This window comes from Capricornis sumatraensis, chromosome 4 (genome assembly GCF_032405125.1).
Source record: "Capricornis sumatraensis isolate serow.1 chromosome 4, serow.2, whole genome shotgun sequence".
NCBI classification, from domain to species: domain Eukaryota; kingdom Metazoa; phylum Chordata; class Mammalia; order Artiodactyla; family Bovidae; genus Capricornis; species Capricornis sumatraensis.
In genome coordinates, this window is record NC_091072.1 from 129118415 (window position 1) to 129137852 (window position 19438).

General features: G+C 40.1%; 1 protein-coding gene across 1 annotated transcript in view; it reads left to right on the forward strand.

Annotated features, from left to right (window-relative positions):
• Positions 1 to 19438, forward strand: part of BCAT1 (branched chain amino acid transaminase 1) — a 71082-nt gene that overhangs the window by 22035 nt on the left and 29609 nt on the right. The window contains exon 5 of the mRNA XM_068971498.1: positions 761 to 880. Within this exon, the coding sequence (XP_068827599.1) occupies positions 761 to 880 (120 nt within the window). The remainder of the gene's footprint in view (positions 1 to 760; positions 881 to 19438) is intronic.

The window sequence follows — 19438 nt, forward strand, 5'->3', positions numbered from 1 at the left end:
CACCTATTTAGTACATAAAACCCTTTTTCACCTTCGTGAAATAAATTACTCTTCGCTTTTACCCATTTTCTTATTGTATCATTGGTCTCTTACTGATTTTCAGGTTATCTTAACGTTTTCCAGCTACTATCCTTTGTTGGTTATACTACCAAAAAACTTCACCCAGTGTGTCACTTTTTTTATCTTTTGAAGAATAGCAGATCTTAAGTTTTAAATAGTCAAATTTTGTCCGTTTTTTCCCTTAATGATTTATGCTTTATGTCTTTTATTTAAGAATTCTGCTTTAAGGTGACAGTGATGCTTTGTATTTTTGTTTTATAGAAATATTAATGTTTTCTCACATTTAAGTATGTCATCAACTACAGTTGGTATTTGGGTTTGGTAAGAGGTAGGGAACCACTTATTTATCTTCCTTATGTGACTAATCTATCATTCCATCACAATTTGAGGAGGAAAAGTCACAGAAAAAATTGCTTGGTTTTATATTATTAGTTATAAATTTTATTTATCTATTGGCTTACTTATATTTGGTACTTTTTTTTTTTTTTGGTCCATACTACTTGGCTTTGCACAACCTTAGTTCCCTGACCAGGGATTGAACCTGGGTCACTGCAGTGAAAGCACCAAGTCCTAACCACTGGACCTCCAGGGATTTCCTTCTTAGTACTTTTTTTTAACAGTCAAAGCTCTCAGGAGGATCAGTTCTTACTGCTACAGTGGAAAAACGTTACATTATTCATTGTGTTTTTCATTCCTTCAGGCGTTTGACAAGAAAGAGCTTTTAGAGTGTATTCAGCAGCTTGTGAAATTGGATGAGGAATGGGTCCCCTACTCAACATCTGCGAGTCTATATATCCGTCCTACGTTCATTGGAACTGAGGTGCAGACCGACTTCCTATTTCGGGGTACTTTGGTGGGCGATTATCATTGTTTATGCTTGTGTCAAACTTCTAGTACGAAGTTTGAAATAACCCCCCAGTAGCATCACTGATGCTCCTTTCCCTTGATCATTAAGACTGTAAACATTTACTTTAAAGGGCCAGATAGTCAGTATTTTAAGCTTTGTGAGCCATATGGTTTCTGACACTACTCAGCGCTGACACGTGGTACAAACACAGCCACAGCCACCGCCACCAACATAAATGAGTAAAGCAAGGGCCGAGGCTGTTTGCCTTTCCCTAAGACTAACCGCAGTCTCCTCAGTTGACCTATTTGGGTAGTTCTCCTCCAAGGTAAGAGTGGTCATGGTTTTGAAATTTGGAGGAGAGCAATCTCCTGTTTTTTAATCTTCATTTTCTTGAAGTCTTGGGATTACTTGGTAAGGAGTGGGAGTGAAGGACATTCTTCTCCCATAGAGAATGTTGAAAATAAAGTTCACAGTGGGTATCAAGGAAATACTTGAGAGCTAGAGAGACAGGTTTAAACCACGTGGCTAAGAGATCTCCCAGTTGTTCAGTCTACTGGTTGCTGACCTTTCAAAAGAAGGACATACTTGAAGTGACCACGGCCATCTGTGTGGGTGAGTGTGTGATAGAAAATATAAAGACCTTGTCCCCGTCTCCTTCCTCTGCTGAGCAGGGTTAGGCCCTATGGAGAATGGGTGATGTGAGGGGGGAGACTGATTGTAGATGGTGGATGAGGAAGGTGTGGCGTATGGAAAATGGGACAGGGCATTGCTATAGTAGAGGCATTTTGCTCTCTCTGGGGCAATTGTATGGTTACCATATTTCCACTGAGTCATATGAATGTAAGCAATAGAGAAATATATAAGGCCAGAGGATAGGTACGTAAGTGGTCCTTTGGCATCCTTTTGATGCCTTTTGAAAAACTATTAATCATCTGGATAATGAATCTCATAAATTGCAGTCTTCCTAATAACTGTTAAAGAATTGGAATAATTTAGAGTCATCTTCTCCTTAAGTTTCTGATATTTTAATATTATTGAGTTTTAAAAGGGCTTCCCTGGTGGCTCAGATGGTAAAGTGTCTACCTGCAATGCAGGAGACCTCGGTTCAGTCCCTGGGTTGGGAAGATCCCCTGGAGAAGGAAATGGCAACCCACTCCAGTAGGAAGAAGCAGTTTTTAAAATTTTCAAAGCACTACCTTCTAGTGATCTGGGGTGCTTTCCCATTCTAAGATCTGATTCTTCCAGTCTTAGTTTGTTGAGAGTTTTTGTCATAAATGGAGGCTGGGTTCTGTTGAATGCTTTTTTTAAATGTCTTGACATGATAATGTTGTTTTGTCCTTAATTCCATTATAATGTATTATATTAACTCATCTTTAGATGTTAAAACAAACTTGTATTCTTGGGCTGAATCCTACTTGATTATGGTGAATAATTTACATTATATTTTGCTGTATGCATTTTGCAAGTATTTTGTTAAGGACATTTGTGTCAGTGCTTATGAAAGTTATTGGTCTATAGTTTTCTAATATACCTAGTTCTGTGATTTAGTCAAGTCTTTAGGCTCCTGAAATTCTGTAATGTAGAGTTAGACAAGCTTTTAAGTCTGATTCTATAGTCTGGCTGATACTCCCAATAATTCACTTTATTGATGGTCTTCAAATATTTTCATATGAATTACCCAGATATTGTTTAAAATACACATATTTATACCAATCCCAAGATATTCCAGTTGAATATTCTGTTGCTCAACCAAATTTAAGAACCTCAGTGACAAAAATCCTGCCAAATAGTCCCCTCCCATGGCACTCTATCAGCTTATATATTTGATCATACTTTGAACCTCTGAATCAAGAATTTTTAAATATCTGCTTTCCAAGTAGTAAGCTAAGAATTGAAAGAAAAAACTGATAGCATTTGATGTCAGCATTGTTTATGTTTGGTTGCTATGTTTATATCAACTAGAATCTTCTAATTCATGGTACAGGCAGGAAAAAACCAATCACCAGGCATTCAGAATGAGCATGTTACAGATAGCATTCAGTAAAGCAAATAGATGTAAACATTTGCAGACCACACAAATGTTGTATAGTTCAGTCTGGTAATTATCACACATTGCCTTTCCATGGTATCTACATTTGATACATGAGATGAAGGCGGGAGGATTGGTTGGTGCCCATGGGTTCCAGGTCAGTGGGATTCTTCTATCTGGGACGACTAACTTTTTCTTGCCTTTTTATGTTACTTGCCTCTCTGATGGCTCTGTCTTGTCTCTGCCTTCACAGAATTGCAGGACCGCCTCTGTATCTGTTATCTGGTATTTTGGTCTTATGTGCAGCATCTGGCTAACATCTGTCATTTCATCTTCTTTTCATGGTTATCTTAACTGATTAAGTGGGTCGTTTATCTAAGAGTTACTTTGAGTTGGGTAATGTTTAAAGTGATGTAACCACCAACTTTGTACTAGGTCTCTAGTCTCTGGTATGGCACCCACTTGTGTATAAAGAATATTCTGTATTCCTCAAAAGACATATTTCTACTGGGCCCCAGCTCAACCTAAATAATCTAAATCCGTGGATCCAAGATCAAACACTCTGCTTTTAAATAAAGTCTCCAGAGATTTTTAAAAAACTTGCAATAGAATCGCCATCCCAAGTCTTGTGAAAGAATTAAAAATATGTCTCGCAGTCTTTAACACTTTATTTCCTCCAGGAACTGCAAACTAGTACCAAGGTGGAAATATTTTTATCTTTGAAAATTTCACTTCATCCTAAGGGCAGAAGTGTTGTTTTCACTTTCCTGAGCTGTGACATAGACTGTTACTAATTACTGCTTCTCACACTTAGCAAGGCTTAGTAGCTGCCATATAATCTGAGAGTAACTCTGACACCAACTTATGAATTTCATTACATTTTCAAAGGTACTGTGCTTCTTTACATGTCTTATAATCAACAGTTTCTTCATTTTAAAAATTATTTTACCTAAGTCTGACTCTTTGCGACCCCATTGACTGTAGCCTGCCAGGGTCCTCTGTCCCTGGGATTGTCCAAGCAAGAATACTGGCGTGGGTAGCCATTCCCTTCTCCTGAGGATCTTTCTGACCCAGAGATCGAACCTGGGTCTCCTGTATTGCAGGCCGATTCTTTGCCATCTGAGCTACAGGAAAGTCCTAATACCTATGTACCAGTGTTTTTGTGTGATTCTTCACGTCTTCCGGCCTTCTTTGATAATAATTGGATTCATTACTAAAATCCTTTGAGATTTAGGATGGTGATAAACAGAAGAGTATTTATTGGGACATGTATTAATAACTAATTAATTAACTAATTAAATAGCCAGTGAGTAGAGATTGTTGAAAAAATTTTTTTCTAAAGTTTACATTATTAAAAAAAAATACTGAACAGTATTACATAAGCTTTTTGTAAAATATAGAGACTAAAATCATTCATGATCCCAAACATATTCTGATATTAAAAGAGAATTTTGGTGGCTCAGTGGTAAAAAAAATCTTCCTGCCAATGCAGGAAACCTGGATTCAATCCCTGATCCGGGAAGATCCCAAAGCCTGTGCAGCACAACTGTTGAGCCCGTGCTCTGGAGCCCGGGAACCACAACTGCTGAGCCCTAGCGCTGCAACTGCTGAAGCCCGTGCACTCTAGAGCCCGTGTTCCACAACAGGAGAAGCCACCACAACTAGAGAGTAAAAGTCCACATGGCAGTGAAGACCCAGCAGAACCAAAAATAAATTTTAAAAAAGAGAATTTCGGCATCATCTAAATCAATATCTTCTGAAATATTTACAGGTAGTTAAGAACTTAGAAATTAAAAGCTGGAGTGTTTCAAACTGCTGCTGCTTGTTAATTCAAAATTAGATAAAACCTGAAATCATATTTAAATTAAAAAAATTCATGGACCTGTCATTCTTTTCCTTTTATCACCTTGTAAAGACTTTATATTCCATATATAATTTTACCTATAGTCATAACAGTTTCCATGAAAAGAATTCCCTTTATTCATAGCCCTTGTTTATTTATGCTTATACATCTTATCATCTTTTCCCTTCACAATTAGCCTCTAAATGAAAGAATCTGAACAGATTTGAAAACTGGTTATCAGAGCAGTAATTTGTAATCATTCACTTGGGTTTTGTCCATACTTTTAATGTATTCTTTCACAGTCCTTTTTGAGATTATATATGTATCTCATTTTGCTGTTATAAACCACCTTAAAATCTTACTTGCATAACTGTTAACATGTTTTGTATTAACAGCCCCCTTTTTAGTATCTTCAAATCTCAATTATCTGTTTTTAGAGATACAGCTTGTTTGCATTGATTTTGGTCTGCGATGATCAGCTTGCTATTATCTGGCCACTCCCCTATATCCTCTCGAGGCTGTTCTTGTTCTTTCAGCATTATCACAGGAGATGATAGCTATTTGTTATTCTCTTTATTTTTACTTTGAAGTGTTGGTGCACTTAGTTAATAATGATACCCCTCAGTTCATACCACTTACCATTTTGGGGCAGAATGTGACCATCTGTTTGTTTTTTTTATTCCCTTTTCTATCCCTTCTTTCAGTCTCTGGAAATCATTCTCATGTATTGAATGAACATTCTTTTGGTTTATACGTGTTTTAAGTATCTCTTATTACCTTGCTGCTGCTGCTGCTGCTGCTGCTGCTGCTAAGTCGCTTCAGTCGTGTCCGACTCTGTGCAGCCCCATAGACAGCAGCCCACCAGGCTCTCCGGTCCCTGGGATTCTCCAGGCAAAAACACTGGAGTGGGTTGCCATTTCCTTCTCCAATGTATGAAAGTGAAAAGTGAAAGTGAAGTCGCTCAGTCGTGTCCGACTCTTAACAACCCCATGGACTGCAGCCCACCAGGCTCCTCTGTCCTTGGGCTTTTCCAGGCAAGAGTACTGGAGTGGGGTGCTGTTGCCTTCTCCATCTTATTACCTTGGACCCCCATAATTAAAATTTATATAAATGGTTTTGTCCCACACACCTCACTGTGTCTCTTAATGTTTTCTCTCCATGCTGTGTTTCTCATTTCTATCCAGGTTATTATGTATAGGTCCAGTCCATCACCTTTTTTAAAAAATGTTTTATTTTGTATTGGGCTGTAGCCAATTAACAAACAATGTTGTAATAGTTTTAGGTGAACAGCAAAGGGACTCAGCCATACATATACATGTATCCATTCTCCCGCAAACTCCCCTCCCATCTAGGCTGCCACATAACATTGAGCAGAGTTCCATATGTTATACAGCAGGTCACTGTTGGTTATCCATTTTAAATATAGCAGTGTGCAGATGTCCATCCCTAACTGTCTCTTTCTCCCATCTTCCCCCCGGCAACCAGAAGTTCATTCTCAAAGTCTGTGAATCTGTTTTGAAAGTAAGTTCATTTCTATTACTTCTTTTCAGATTTCACATAATAAGGATCTTATATGATATTTCTCCTTCTGTCTGACTTAGTTCACTCAGAATGATACTCTCTGGGTCCATCCATGTTGCTGCAAACTTCTTTCTTTCTCTCTCTACACACACACACACACACACACCCACACACACACACCCACACACACACCCACATCTTTATCCATTCCTCTGTCATTTATCCATTCCATGGGCATTTAGGTTGCTTCCATGTCTTGGTTATTGTAAGCAGTGCTGCAATGAACATTGGGGTGCATGTATATTTGGGGGTCATATTTTTCTCTGGATAGATGCCCTGGAGTGGGATATCAGGGTCATATGATAAGTGTATTTTTATTTTTTTAAGGAGCTTCCATTCTGTTCTCCCTAGTGACTGTACCTGGAGAAGGCAATGGCAACCCACTCCAGTGTTCTTGCCTGGAGAATCCCAGGGACAGAGGAGCCTAGTGGGCTGCCATCTATGTGGTCGCACAGAGTCGGACACGACTGAAGCGACTTAGCAGCAGCAGCAGCAGCAGCAGCAGTGGCTGTACCAGTTGACATCCCCACCAAAAGTGGAGAAGGATTCCCTTCTCTCCACACCCATTCCAGCATTATTTGTGGACTCTGATGATAGCCATTCTGGCTGGTGTAAGGTGATATCTCATTTTAGTTTTCATTTGTCTTTCTCAAATAACTAGCAATGTTGAGCATCTTTTCACGTACCTACTGGCCATCTGTATGTCTTCTTTGGAGAAATGTCTGTTGAGGTCTTCTGCCCATTTGTCAATTGGGTTGTTTGTTTTGGTGCTGTTAAGTGTCACGAGCTGTTTGTAAATTTTGGAGACTAATCCCAATGGTCATATTATTTGCAAATATTTTCTCCCAATCTGTGGGTTGTCTTTTTGTTTTGTGTTTCCTTTGCTGTGCAAAAGCTTTTGTGTTTAAGTAGGTCCCTTTTGTTTATTTTTGAGTTTATTTCCATTATTTTGGGAGAGACAGTCCATGACTTCTAACTGCAATAGAGTTCCCCATGCTGGACATGTACTACATTTTGTCCTAGTTCTTTTACTGGGATTTCACTTCCCTGTCCCCTTATATGATACTGCAATGAGCAGTTTGAAAATACATAACTTGGTGAATTGCTGAAAGAGTTACCATTTCCCTGAAAGATACCCTAGGCTCACCTTACTTTTCAATCTCAAGAAAGTCCTGCCTCCTTTTGTTCAGGGAAATCCTGTTTCTCTGATGAAACACAGTGGTCCAGTCTGCTATCATATCCATCCCCTGACATTGTGAAGCTCTCCTGAGTGCTGGGCACGACGCATAGGGCTCTTCCTGCACAAATTGACAGCAGCCCCATGAGGAGGTGCCATTGGCATCGCTTTAGAGATGAAGAAACTGAGGCTACCCAGGTGAAATCAGAACCCCTTTGCTCTGTTCTGCAGCATCCCTTATGGGCTGGTCTTGGAATGCGGTGCTAAGCAAAACCACCTCCCTGCCTTCGTGGAACTCAGTGTCTCATGGAGCTTGTGGAGTGTCAGATCCATGAATGAATGTATTGGTAGACGGAGGTCACTTTTGTGAAGAAGTGGGGGTGTGATTCTCTAAGAGTGCTTATGGAAATGTAACTCAGATGGGACTAATAATTTCTTTCCTATTTTTTTTTTTCTTTTTGGTAGCTTATTTTGACAAGCATGACAATGCCAATCTCCACTTTAACCCGGCACCCCATCTTTTTAAAAACTATTTCTTTATTTTTGGCTGTCCTGGGTCTTTCTTGCTTCATGGGCTTTTCTCTAGTTGCAGCGCACAGGCTTCTCGTTGCCTGGCTTCTGCAGAGAATGGCTCTGGAGCATAGGCTCAATGGTTGTGGCACAGCAGGCTTAGGTGCTCTGAGGCATGTGGGATTTTCCTGGATCGGGGACTGAACCTGTGTGTCCTGCATTGGCAGACAGATGCTGTACCACTGAGCCACCAGGGAAGCGCCCCCTGCCCCCCATCTTGTAATAATGTTAAGTCTGCCTTTGTGTCTGTGTTGGTTCCTTCCCTGAGCTCTCAGCTTTCTTGCTCTCAATTATATTTGACAATAATCACTGCAGATTTTCTATATTGTACTGTGTATTTTACAGTATATAACATGTATCCAATAACACAGATGTATAGTCATGCTAAGTCTAAATTTCATTCACAATGCTTCTGAGTTTAAGAATATCAATTTTCACATGCAACTTGCCAGTGTATTTCTGGAATTTTAAGCGGGGAGGGATTTGAGGGAAGGAAAACCTTGGTCAAAAATTAAAATAGTATCAAAAGTATACATTGGAAAGAAAGTTTCCTTCCTACTCTTATTCTGATCCAGAGTCCACTGTTCACCTTCTTCTAAGCAATTCCTGTTGCCAGTTTTCTCATATCCTTCTAGAGATACATATTGATAAATATACACACCCATACCTGCTTACATGTGTTTGTATGTGAAGTATTAGCCTTCTTTTTTATAAGATGGCAGTAATTCTTTCTTCAATTTTTGCCAGTAATCAAGATTTTAAAAAACTACATGAAACACACCGACTCCCACCCACCCTGCCCCCACCCCCTGACACACAAGGTTTTAAAAGATAAAAATGAAAATCTGAGGACCCAACACCCTATTAAGATTAGAATATGTCTAGGACACTTGACACTCTTTTAAATCCTTTCCTTTCACCTCTCCTACCCTCCCTAGGACAGTCACGCAGCCATCCCTACTCCCCTGGGGCCACATGTCTACAAATGGACATTTGAGCTATTTCCAACTGTTCTAAATAAAGCTGTTCTGCACATCTTTGAATGTATCTTATGGTAGACATACATACATACATCTCTTTAGTGTACCTCAGAGATGAATTGCTGGGCCAGAGGTGATATTCATACACACATATAATTATATATGATATATAAAAATATATCTATGTCTTTACTAACTACTGCCAGTTTTTTAAAGTGTTTGTACCATTTCACTCCCACCACCAATGTATGAAAGTTCCATTTGCCTCATATTCCTGCTAACATTGGTGTTATCTTACTAATTTTGCCCATTCAGTGGCCTTATCTCTTTGTGGTTTTAATTTTCTCTTCTCTGAGGCCAAATTATGTTGAGTACCTTTTCACATATTGACTGTCAGAAATCCTTTTATGAAGTGCCTTTACGAGTCTTTTACCGTTAAAATATCAGTTTGTCCACTTTTTGCTCTCATTTTCCTAACTGTAAGCTATTTCATTGTACATTATGCCATACTTAGTTGAATATAGGATGCCATAAATTATGAGGCAGCACTCTTTTATGCACTGATATGGAAATACATTGCCAATTACACCATGGCATGGCACTTTTCTAGATAGTGCTGAGTGATTGTGAATGAGTCATACCTGTCTCTCATTTTTTGAAATGCATATTGTTTGCTGAGAAAATCTGTAGTTTCTCCTGCCATCAGATGCACTGCTCAACTTGTGACAGGCATATTTATTTTTACATGTATCTTAAAAGCTAACAGCATTATCTTATGGGTTTCTGCTGACCATAGGTCCCATTAGAAGACTTGGTTGTTGCTTTGCAAGAAAATATTGAATTGCACTGTTTAACATTAATACTTTCCTAGCATGTGAGATGAGTGCAATTGTGTGGTAGTTTCCAGATGTTCAAACTGGTTTTAGAAAAGGCAGAGGAACCAGAGATCAAATTGCCGACATCCACTGGATCATCAAAAAAAACAAGAGAGTTCCGGAAAAACATCTATTTCTGCTTTATTGACTATGCCAAAGCCTTTGACTGTGTGGATCACAATAAACTGGAAAATTCTGAAAGAGATGGGAATACCAGACCACCTGACCTGCCTCTTGAGAAACCTATATGCAGGTCAGGAAGCAACAGTTAGAATTGGACATGGAACAACAGACTGGTTCCAAATAGGACAAGGAGTACATCAAGGCTGTATATTGTCACCCTGCTTATTTAACTTGTATGCAGAATACATCATGAGAAATGCTGGGCTGCAAGAAGCACAAGCTGGAATCAAGATTGCCAGGAGAAATATCAATAACCTCAGATATGCAGATGACACCACCCTTATGGCAGAAAGTGAAGAGGAACTCAAAAGCCTCTTGATGAAAGTGAAAGAGGAGAGTGAAAAAGTTGGCTTGCTCAGCATTCAGAAAACGAAGATCATGGCATCAGGTCCCATCACTTCATGGGAAATAGATGGGGAAACAGTGGAAACAGTGTCAGACTTTATTTTTTGGGGCTCCAAAATCACTGCAGATGGTGACTGCAGCCATGAAATTAAAAGACGCTTACTCCTTGGAAGGAAAGTTATGACCAACCTAGAGAGCATATTGAAAAGCAGAGACATTACTTTGCCAACAAAGGTCTGTATGGTCAAGGCTGTGGTTTTTCCTGTGGTCATGTATGGATGTGAGAGTTGAACTGTGAAGAAAGCTGAGCACCAAAGAATTGATGCTTTTGAACTGTGGTGTTGGAGAAGACTCTTGAGAGTCCCTTGGACTGCAAGGTGATCCAACCAGTCCATTCTAAAGGAGATCAGTCCTGGGTGTTCTTTGGAAGGAATGATGCTAAAGCTGAAACTCCAGTACTTTGGCCACCTCATGCAAAGAGTTGACTCATTGGAAAAGACTCTGATTCTGGGAGGCATTGGGGGCAGGAGGAAAAGGGGACGACAGAGGATGAGGTGGCTGGATGGCATCACGGAATCAATGGACGTGAGTCTGAGTGAACTCCGGGAGTTGGTGATGGACAGGGAGGCCTGGTATGCTGCAATTCATGGGGTTGCAAAGAGTCAGGCACAACTGAGAGACTGGACTGAACTGAACTGAACATTAATACACATATTTGTTTCACTAATACCAAATACATGTCCCATTCCTGTTTTGCTTCTTTGTAGTAATTTTTTGGTGCTAAATCACATGCAGTTTTTTGAAGACATTCTATATGGCCTATTCAACATTTGTAGCCTCACCAATGCCCATAGACTATTGGAATTACCATCAGTATGAACAGGTATTCTAAGTCTGAACAACTTTCCCATGATTGCTCCTTAGCCAGTAGCAATTATAAAATGCTGTGCCCAGATTTTTGACACATTAAATGTGAAAAAGTAGACATCTTAGAATCTGTGAAAGAGTGGTATCATTTATATAACCGGTGTCCTATTGATCAACCATTATGTTGTCAATATAACAGACATAAGAACTGTAATTAATTGATGCAGTGTGCAGCATAGGAAAAATTGAATTTGGACCTTTAAAAAGTGCAGACTTTCTTTACAGCATTTATGCTATAGACGTATCCCCTAGTGCACATAAAGACAGACATTCAAGGACATTCATTACAGCTCACAAAATTTACTTAGATTTTTATAAGAGTAAGAGGAAAGATGTCCAGGTTTGCTTTGGGGCCATTACTGCTGGTTAGTGACCAATTGTTGGGATGAGGGAAGGTGAAGGAGAGGATTTTATTTGTTGGAGTGACGATGGGTAGAATCAAGAGTTCAGTCTTGGACTTGGGAATTTCAGCCAGTGATATCAAGTTGGTGGGTGGATGCACCAGACTGGAATTCAGGAGAGATTTGGGAGTTTAAGTGCTACATTCTTATCTTTAGCATAAAATGCCTTTACAGTCTGGGGCTTGGATGAGGTTCTCAAGGAAATAGCTGTAGAGAGAGGTGTTAAGAAGGCAAGGAATGAGATCTGAGGCAGGCCAGCATGTAGAGAAAGGGAGAGGAAGAGGAATCAGCTAAGGGGTCTGAGAAGTAGCCGCCTGGAAAGTAGAAAGAAAAACAAGAGGCCTTGGTGTCCTGTGCCAAATGAAGAACATGGAGACGCAGTGAACTGTGGCGAGTCCCACCCACAGGACCAGTGCCACGAAGCCCAAGACCTGATTGCTGGATTTGACAACGTGGACTCCTTGGGGATCTTAAACATCTTTCAGTGGGGTGGTGGGACTGGAAGCCTGAATGTCGTGGGCTAGTGGAGGATGAGAGGAGGGAGGTTGTGATTGTGAGTATGCATTAACCTTGTGAGGAATTCTGCGCTGTAATGCAGCAGAGACGGGTGGGTACTTGGCAGGGGGGCAGGTGATGAAGGGAGAGTGTTTTTTTGAGGCTAGAGGTGAGATGGCGTGTTTCTAAGCTGATGTCAGTGATCTAGAAGGAAGAGGAAACTGATCAAATAGTCACAAGATTTCCCCAGTTCTACTTCTGTCATGCATCTACTTCTGAAGGTGACAGGGTCAGCAGGCAGTGCCATGTACAGGATGGAGGGACATCCAGGTACCCCCCGCCTTGCTCCTCGGCTTGTGGTTCTCCACCTGACATTCATGTCACCGAGAGGGCTCTTTCGTGAGGGTGGCGTCCTTCCCCCTTCATCAGCCAACTCACAGGCTGAGGCTACTGCAGTTGCCAGCTCCCTCTGTCCGTCTTACCTGTTGCTCTGCTCCAAGCCCAGTGCCTTGCTTGGCTCAGTCCACTAACCAATCTGGATGGAATCCTGCTGTCCAGGTCTGAGCACGGAGGCTAGGTCAGTGAGGGGACCCTGGTTCTGAGGCGATACCATCCTGTGGCATTTTCCTGGCATCCAGAGAAAGGGTTGGCAGACATTTTCTGTTAAAGGCCAGGTGTGTGTGTACATGCTGAGTGTTTTCAGTTGTGTCCAATTCTTTGTGACCCCGTGGACCGTGGCCTGCCAGGTTCCTCTGTTCATGGAATTCTCCAGGAAAGAATACTGGAATGGGTTACCATGCCCTCCTCCATATCTTCCTGACACAGGGCTTGAACCCACGTCTCTTGATGTCTCCTGCATTGGTGGGTGGGTTCTTTACCACTAGCACCACCTGGGAAGCCAGGTAGTTAAATATTTGGCTTTGCGTTCCTTGCAACTATTCACCTCTGCCTTTGTAGCAAAAAAACAGCAATAGGCCACATATGAATGAAAGAATGTGTTCCAGTGAAACTTAAAAACAAAACTGGCAGTAGGCTGAAATTTGCTGACCCTTGATCCTGAGTTACTTTAGAAGGGAAATGAAGCATGGCTTTCCTAAGAGTGATTCATTTTGGCTCTCCTTGGGTACTTCCTCATCCCATATTCTTAGCCATTTACTTAATAATTCATGCTGAAATTTCTATTTATGTTTCACATTTACCAACCTATATTTTCCACATTGTCAGTACAGGAATCCTTGTCTTTTTTCCAAAGACCAACACATTCTCCACTGTTCCAACAGTGAGTTCATTGCTCAGATCTACAATCATTTTAATGTCATCTGAATGTCCTGTAAATTGGTATATGTTGAATTTATTTACCATTATTACTATTATCCTGTATTATTTATTTAAAAATAGTAAAAATTGGTATTTATTGGATGCATAAAAAAGATCAGACCCTGGGAACTTTCAACAGATATCTAATTTAATCCTTACTCTAACCTGGTGAGCTATTAGTATATTATCACTGCCTTTACATAATATTAGATTGTAAAGTGTTCTTCTAGTCTTTCTCACCTGAGCTTTAGTTTTCTTTTAACTGTGTTTTTCTTTTTTAAATTTTAACATCATTTTTATTGAAAAATTAAAAAAAAAAAGAGCTGAGTGGTTAGCCTGTCTAATATTAAATGTATATTGTCTTTCTCTTTGAACAGGACTGAGAAACAAACTTAGCCCTGTCCCCTACCTGTTTTATAGCAGGTCTCAGAAAATCCTCAGCTTTTGTTTTCCCCATGATATTTTTTCAGTGTCTATATATTAACTACCCATTAGTCTGAAGGCCAGCATTAAAGGAAATCAAGCAGGAAACAGGAACGTGTTCTCTATGGCATCAACTCAACAGATAAGGATTAGCATCAGCTTTTTAAAAATAGAATAATTCAAATTTCCTAAGTAGTTATCTAGGTTGGTTTCATAGCCCTTTTCCATAAATGTCTTATTAAGATGGCCAACAGTTTATCCAATGTCTAGTCAGTACCTGGTATAATAAACAACAGAGGATGCTTTGTGTAGGGGCAAAGAAGGTCCTGCACTTCATGGAGTGCACAGATGCCTGAGTGGTAGAGAATTAAATAGCAGTTGTAAGAAAGCATGATGGGTATTTTGTCTACATTTGAGGAAGTGCTGGATGCTGTAATACCGTGTAACACACGCACCTAGGCTTGTAACTGGAGCTCATTTCCTGAAGTGACAGTTAGATGACATTTAAATAGAGATTGAAGGGTTTGTGTTACCTAGAGAGAGGGGATGTTTCAATCGGTTTGTGTTGCCACAGAAAGTGAAAGTGTTAGTCGTCCAACTCTTTGCAATCCCCTGGACTGTAGTCCGCCAGGCTCCTCTGTCCATGGAATTCTCCAGGCAAGAATACTGGTGGAGTGGGTTGCCATTTCCTCCTCCAGGGGATCTTCCCGATTCAGGGATTGAACCCACATCTCCCGCATTGTGGGCAGATTCTTTACTACCTGAGCCACAGGGAAGCCTGGTGCCACAACAGAATTTCAAAGATGAGGAACTCGGGATCTTAGTTTCCTAAGTGAAAATGAAGTTGCTCAGTCATGTCCAACTCTTTGCAACCCCATGGACTATAGCGTACCAGGCTCCTCCTTCCATGGGATTTTCCAGGCAAGAATACTGGAGTGGGTTGCCATTTCCTTCTCTAGGAGATCTTCCCAACCCAGGGATTGAACCTGGGTCTCCCACATTGTAGGCAGATGCTTTCCCATACTTTCCCCCTGCAGTGGAAGTGCAGAGTCTTAATCACTGGACCACCGTGGAAGGCCCACAGATCAGGTGCCTTAAACACCAGAATTCATTTTCGCAGTTTTGGAGGCTGGAAGTCCATAGTCAAAGTGTGAACAGAGTTGGTCTCTGGTGATGCCACACTTCCTCGCTTGTAGGTGTCCACTTTGTCACTCTATAGTGGGAGGTCGCAGGGCACACATGCTTTGGTGTCTCTTCTTATAAGGATAACAGGACTACCCAGGGGGCTCAGTAAAGAATCCATCTGCCAGTGCAGGAGACACAAGAGACTCGGGTTGATCTGTGGGTCAAGAACATCCCCTGGAGGAGAATTTTGCAACCCACTCCAGTATTCTTGCCTGGAAAATTCCATGGACAGAGGAGCCTAGAGAGCTACAATTCATGGGGTGGCAAAAAGTCAGACACAGCTGAACACGCACAGAGTCCCACAGTCCCAACAGGATTGGGACGCCAGCCTTTTAACCTCATTTAACTTTATCTCGTTAAAGCTTTATCTCCAAATACATTCACACTGGGGGTTAGGCCTTCTACCTGTATGTTTTGAGTAGGAAAGCAAGGAGGAACCCTAAAGGGTTCCATATGGTTTGAGCAGAGGAAGCACAGAAAATGAGAGTGTGGTGAAGGCTGAGGGTGGAAGGAAGGTCTGGTCTGAACTCTCTTCACGTTAGGAAATCTCGAGAATTTCACTGATTTATTTATTTATTTTTTTACCCCTCTCTCAAATTCTGATATCAAAAAAAAAAGAGCTCTGGACTAAGAGTAGAGGGATGTCCAGAGCTTAATAATGAAAACTCTGGGTGAATCATTTGAGCCTCAGTTTCTTTAGCTTAGAAATACTCCTGGACTGTTGGATTTTCTGCGAAAATGGCTATGGCATGTCTTGGAAACCTGAAAGTACCGTGTAATTGTTGAGGGTTGCTAATTATTATTTTAATCTTAAATCAGACCAGCTAGTTTTCCTATAAACACATCTCATGACTTTGGTGTCCCTCCCCTATGTGACTCACACTGAAACCCTACATGGGTCACCGGCCAGTCCTGTGTTTCTTACAGCATCCCCTTAGTTCATTGTTCTTGTTGTTTTTTTCTAAGATAGAAACTTAACAAAAAAAGTTAATTAACCAACTTGGCTGCATTGGATCTTAGTCGAGGCCGATGGGGACTTTCATGGCGCCAGGTGGACTCTGGTTGGGGTGCGAGGGTTTAGTTGCCCCACACCGTCTGGGATCTTACTTACCCAACCAGGGACTGAACCCATGTTCCCTGCATAGCAAAGTAGATTCTTAACCACCTGCCTACTAGGGATCCCAGTTCAGTATTCTTTGTCATTTTCCCCTCTATCTAATCTTTTTTAAGAACTGGCAGAATTTTTTTTTTTAATTAGTCTACTCTTTGGATCAAAAAAATAATTTGGAGCACCCTAAAAATTTCTTTTTGAAAAATGTTCCCCAATTATTTCTAATTATATTTTTTCTTCTGCCCCTTAATTGCCTTGCCCAGCAGAATCGTTCTCAAGCCTCTACATGGCAGCGGTGCTTCTCTGCCTTCCAGGCCAAAACATGGACTATTAAGTAGAACATGGACTATTAAGTAGTACATTTCTGAATGTACATTTCTGAATGCCCGCTGCAGATGGATCACCCTAGATCCACCCTAGAAGTCCTGCCTTTCTATAAAGCAATTTTCTAAGTGACACAGAAGTCATTTCCACTGTGAAATGTGTCTTTATTTTCCATCACACTCAATTGCCCTGTTATTTTGTGCAAAATGTACCCACACTTAATGCTCATATATTTATTTAATTTTGTTATTTGTGGGATATAACTTAAAAGAGTATATATTTTAACATATCAGAATTTCAACTTCAAAGTCAATGTGGTCCCTTGAGACATTATAAACTTTGCATCTAAAATTTTGTATTTCTCATTTTCCGAGGGATTTCTTTCAGTTCTTTATGTATTGAAATAATCCAAGAAACTAGTAGAGGAGAATTTTTAAAAAATCAATCAAAATAAGACAGTGAAACTGGTCTACATAACTTATCAGCTGTTACTATCCATATTTTTCTTTATGTATATGGCTTTTATTTTATTTCAACCAGAATCCTGATCTTGTGATCATAGAATGTTGTTCATTGCCATTTGATTAATATTACGCTACTACTCTTTACTGTAGGGATAGTGCAGAATTTAAATTGCTTTCCAGGAAAGAAGGGAGAACTGAGGAACAAATGGTGAGGGGAGAAACAGATCCAATCACCAAGTTCCCTTCCTGATCCAAAAAGTTACATTTTACTTACTCTCACTTATGAAACAGTGTGATCATTTTCAGTAAAGTCATAGTTCTTTTCATGGAAAGATATTTGACATAAATAATTATTTAAGGGTGAAGGTGACACCACTACTTAAAGTGCTTGCAAAATATGAATTGACTTTGCTTAAATTTCAGAAATAAAAGTTAGTACACATAAACACATTTTCTCTCAGCATTGAAAAATTCTAGTCTATAATCTACCTACTTGCTAAGAATGGTGGTGGTGGTTTAATCCCTTAGTCATGTCCAACTCTTTGCGACCTTATGGACTGTATAGCCCACTAGGCTTCTCTGTCCATGAGATTTCCCAGGCACGAATACTGGAATGGGATAAAGATATTGTTTAAAGATTTTTATCAAGATATTCTTCTCTAGAAATAGATTTAATGTGTTATTCTGTTTTTCATCTGTTTTCTCTCTACTGCCACCTAGTGGATTAAATGCAAGTTTACCTGTCAATTAAAATCAAGGGAAGGAAATGAATAACATGAAATTTATCCATGATGATGAGTTATTGTTACTTTTTTTAGTAGAGTGTAGGTTGCAAAAAATACAAGAGTGAAAAAAGTCCAGGCATTCATGTGATATCAGTAATAAAATGCTTATCAGCTTATCCATAAATAAGGTATTTTACTTAGAACATTAGAAGCTAGGTAAATTATTGATACTGTGTCCTGCATATTATATTTCTAAATTATGTTGAGAAGCTTAATTCCTTATTATAATGGTCAATAATTTTTTTTTTTTTTAATGTGAAGCTTCAAAGCCCCCCTGATATGAAGTGTACTTACTTAACTGACAGGTAAATAAAAGTGCAGAGATAAGATAGTCAATTTTTATCAAAGTTGAGAAGAAAGGCAGATATGTGTGTTATTCTGGGAATTTCTTTTTCCAAATAATGAAACCAATAAAAGCAAATGGAGTTTACGTCTCCTCATTCTTTGTAGGGGTGACCTTTTCAGCCTCCACTAAAGAACAAACCCAAATGAGCAAAAAAAACCAAAACCTGTAGTTACTTGCTGGCTGTTTGGCTGAAAATTTTCACTATTGTCTCAGGTCCAGAGGATTTGTTAACAAAATAAGCCACGCGTTATATACAAATAAACAATACAAATATTTCTTAGAGAACTATCTAGTCTACTTTCAATATTCTAACATAAAAGAAAAAAGAAATAGAAACAGCAGAGGAGAGCAATTGAACATGCATCACCAAATTGGATTTGCCAACATCCGTACTTGAACAGCACTGGGAAGTCTCGAGTGACAGCAGTCTGGAGTTCCAGTTAGGAAAAGTTCCCAGGCAGTGTGTCTGCTTTGTGGGTGAGACTTCAAAGATTCCACTTCTCCCACTTATAATCCCAGGATGCACACTGATACGTTCTCATCAGTTCAGTTCAGTTTAGTCACTCAGTCGTGTCCGACACTTTGAGGCACCATGGACTGCAGCACCCCAGGCTTCTCTGTCCATCGCCAATTCCCAGAGCTTTCTCGTAAACTCTGTCTATCGAGTCAGTGATGCCATCCAACCATCTATCTCATCCTGTGTCATCCCCTTCTCCTGCCTCCAGTCTTTCCCAGCATCAGGGTCTTTTCCAGTGAGTCAGTTCTTTGCATCAGGTGGCCAAAGTATTGGAGCTTCAGCTTCAGCATCAGTCCTTCCAATGAATATTCAGGATTGATTTCCTTTAGGATTGACTGATTGGATCTCCTTGCAGTCTGAAGGACTCTCAAGAATTTTCTGCAACACCACAGTTCAAAAGCATCAATTCTTCAGTGCTCAGCTTTCTTTATGGTCCAGCTCTCACATTCATACATGACTACTGGGAAAGCCATAGCTTTGACTAGACGGACCTTTGTCAGCAAAGTAATGTCTCTGCTATTTAATATGCTGTCTAGGTTGGTCATAACTTTCCTTCCAAAGGGTAAGCGTCTTTTAATTTCATGGCTGCAGTCACCATCTGCAGTGATTTTTGGAGCCCAAGAAAATAAAGTCTGTCACTGTTTCCATTGTTT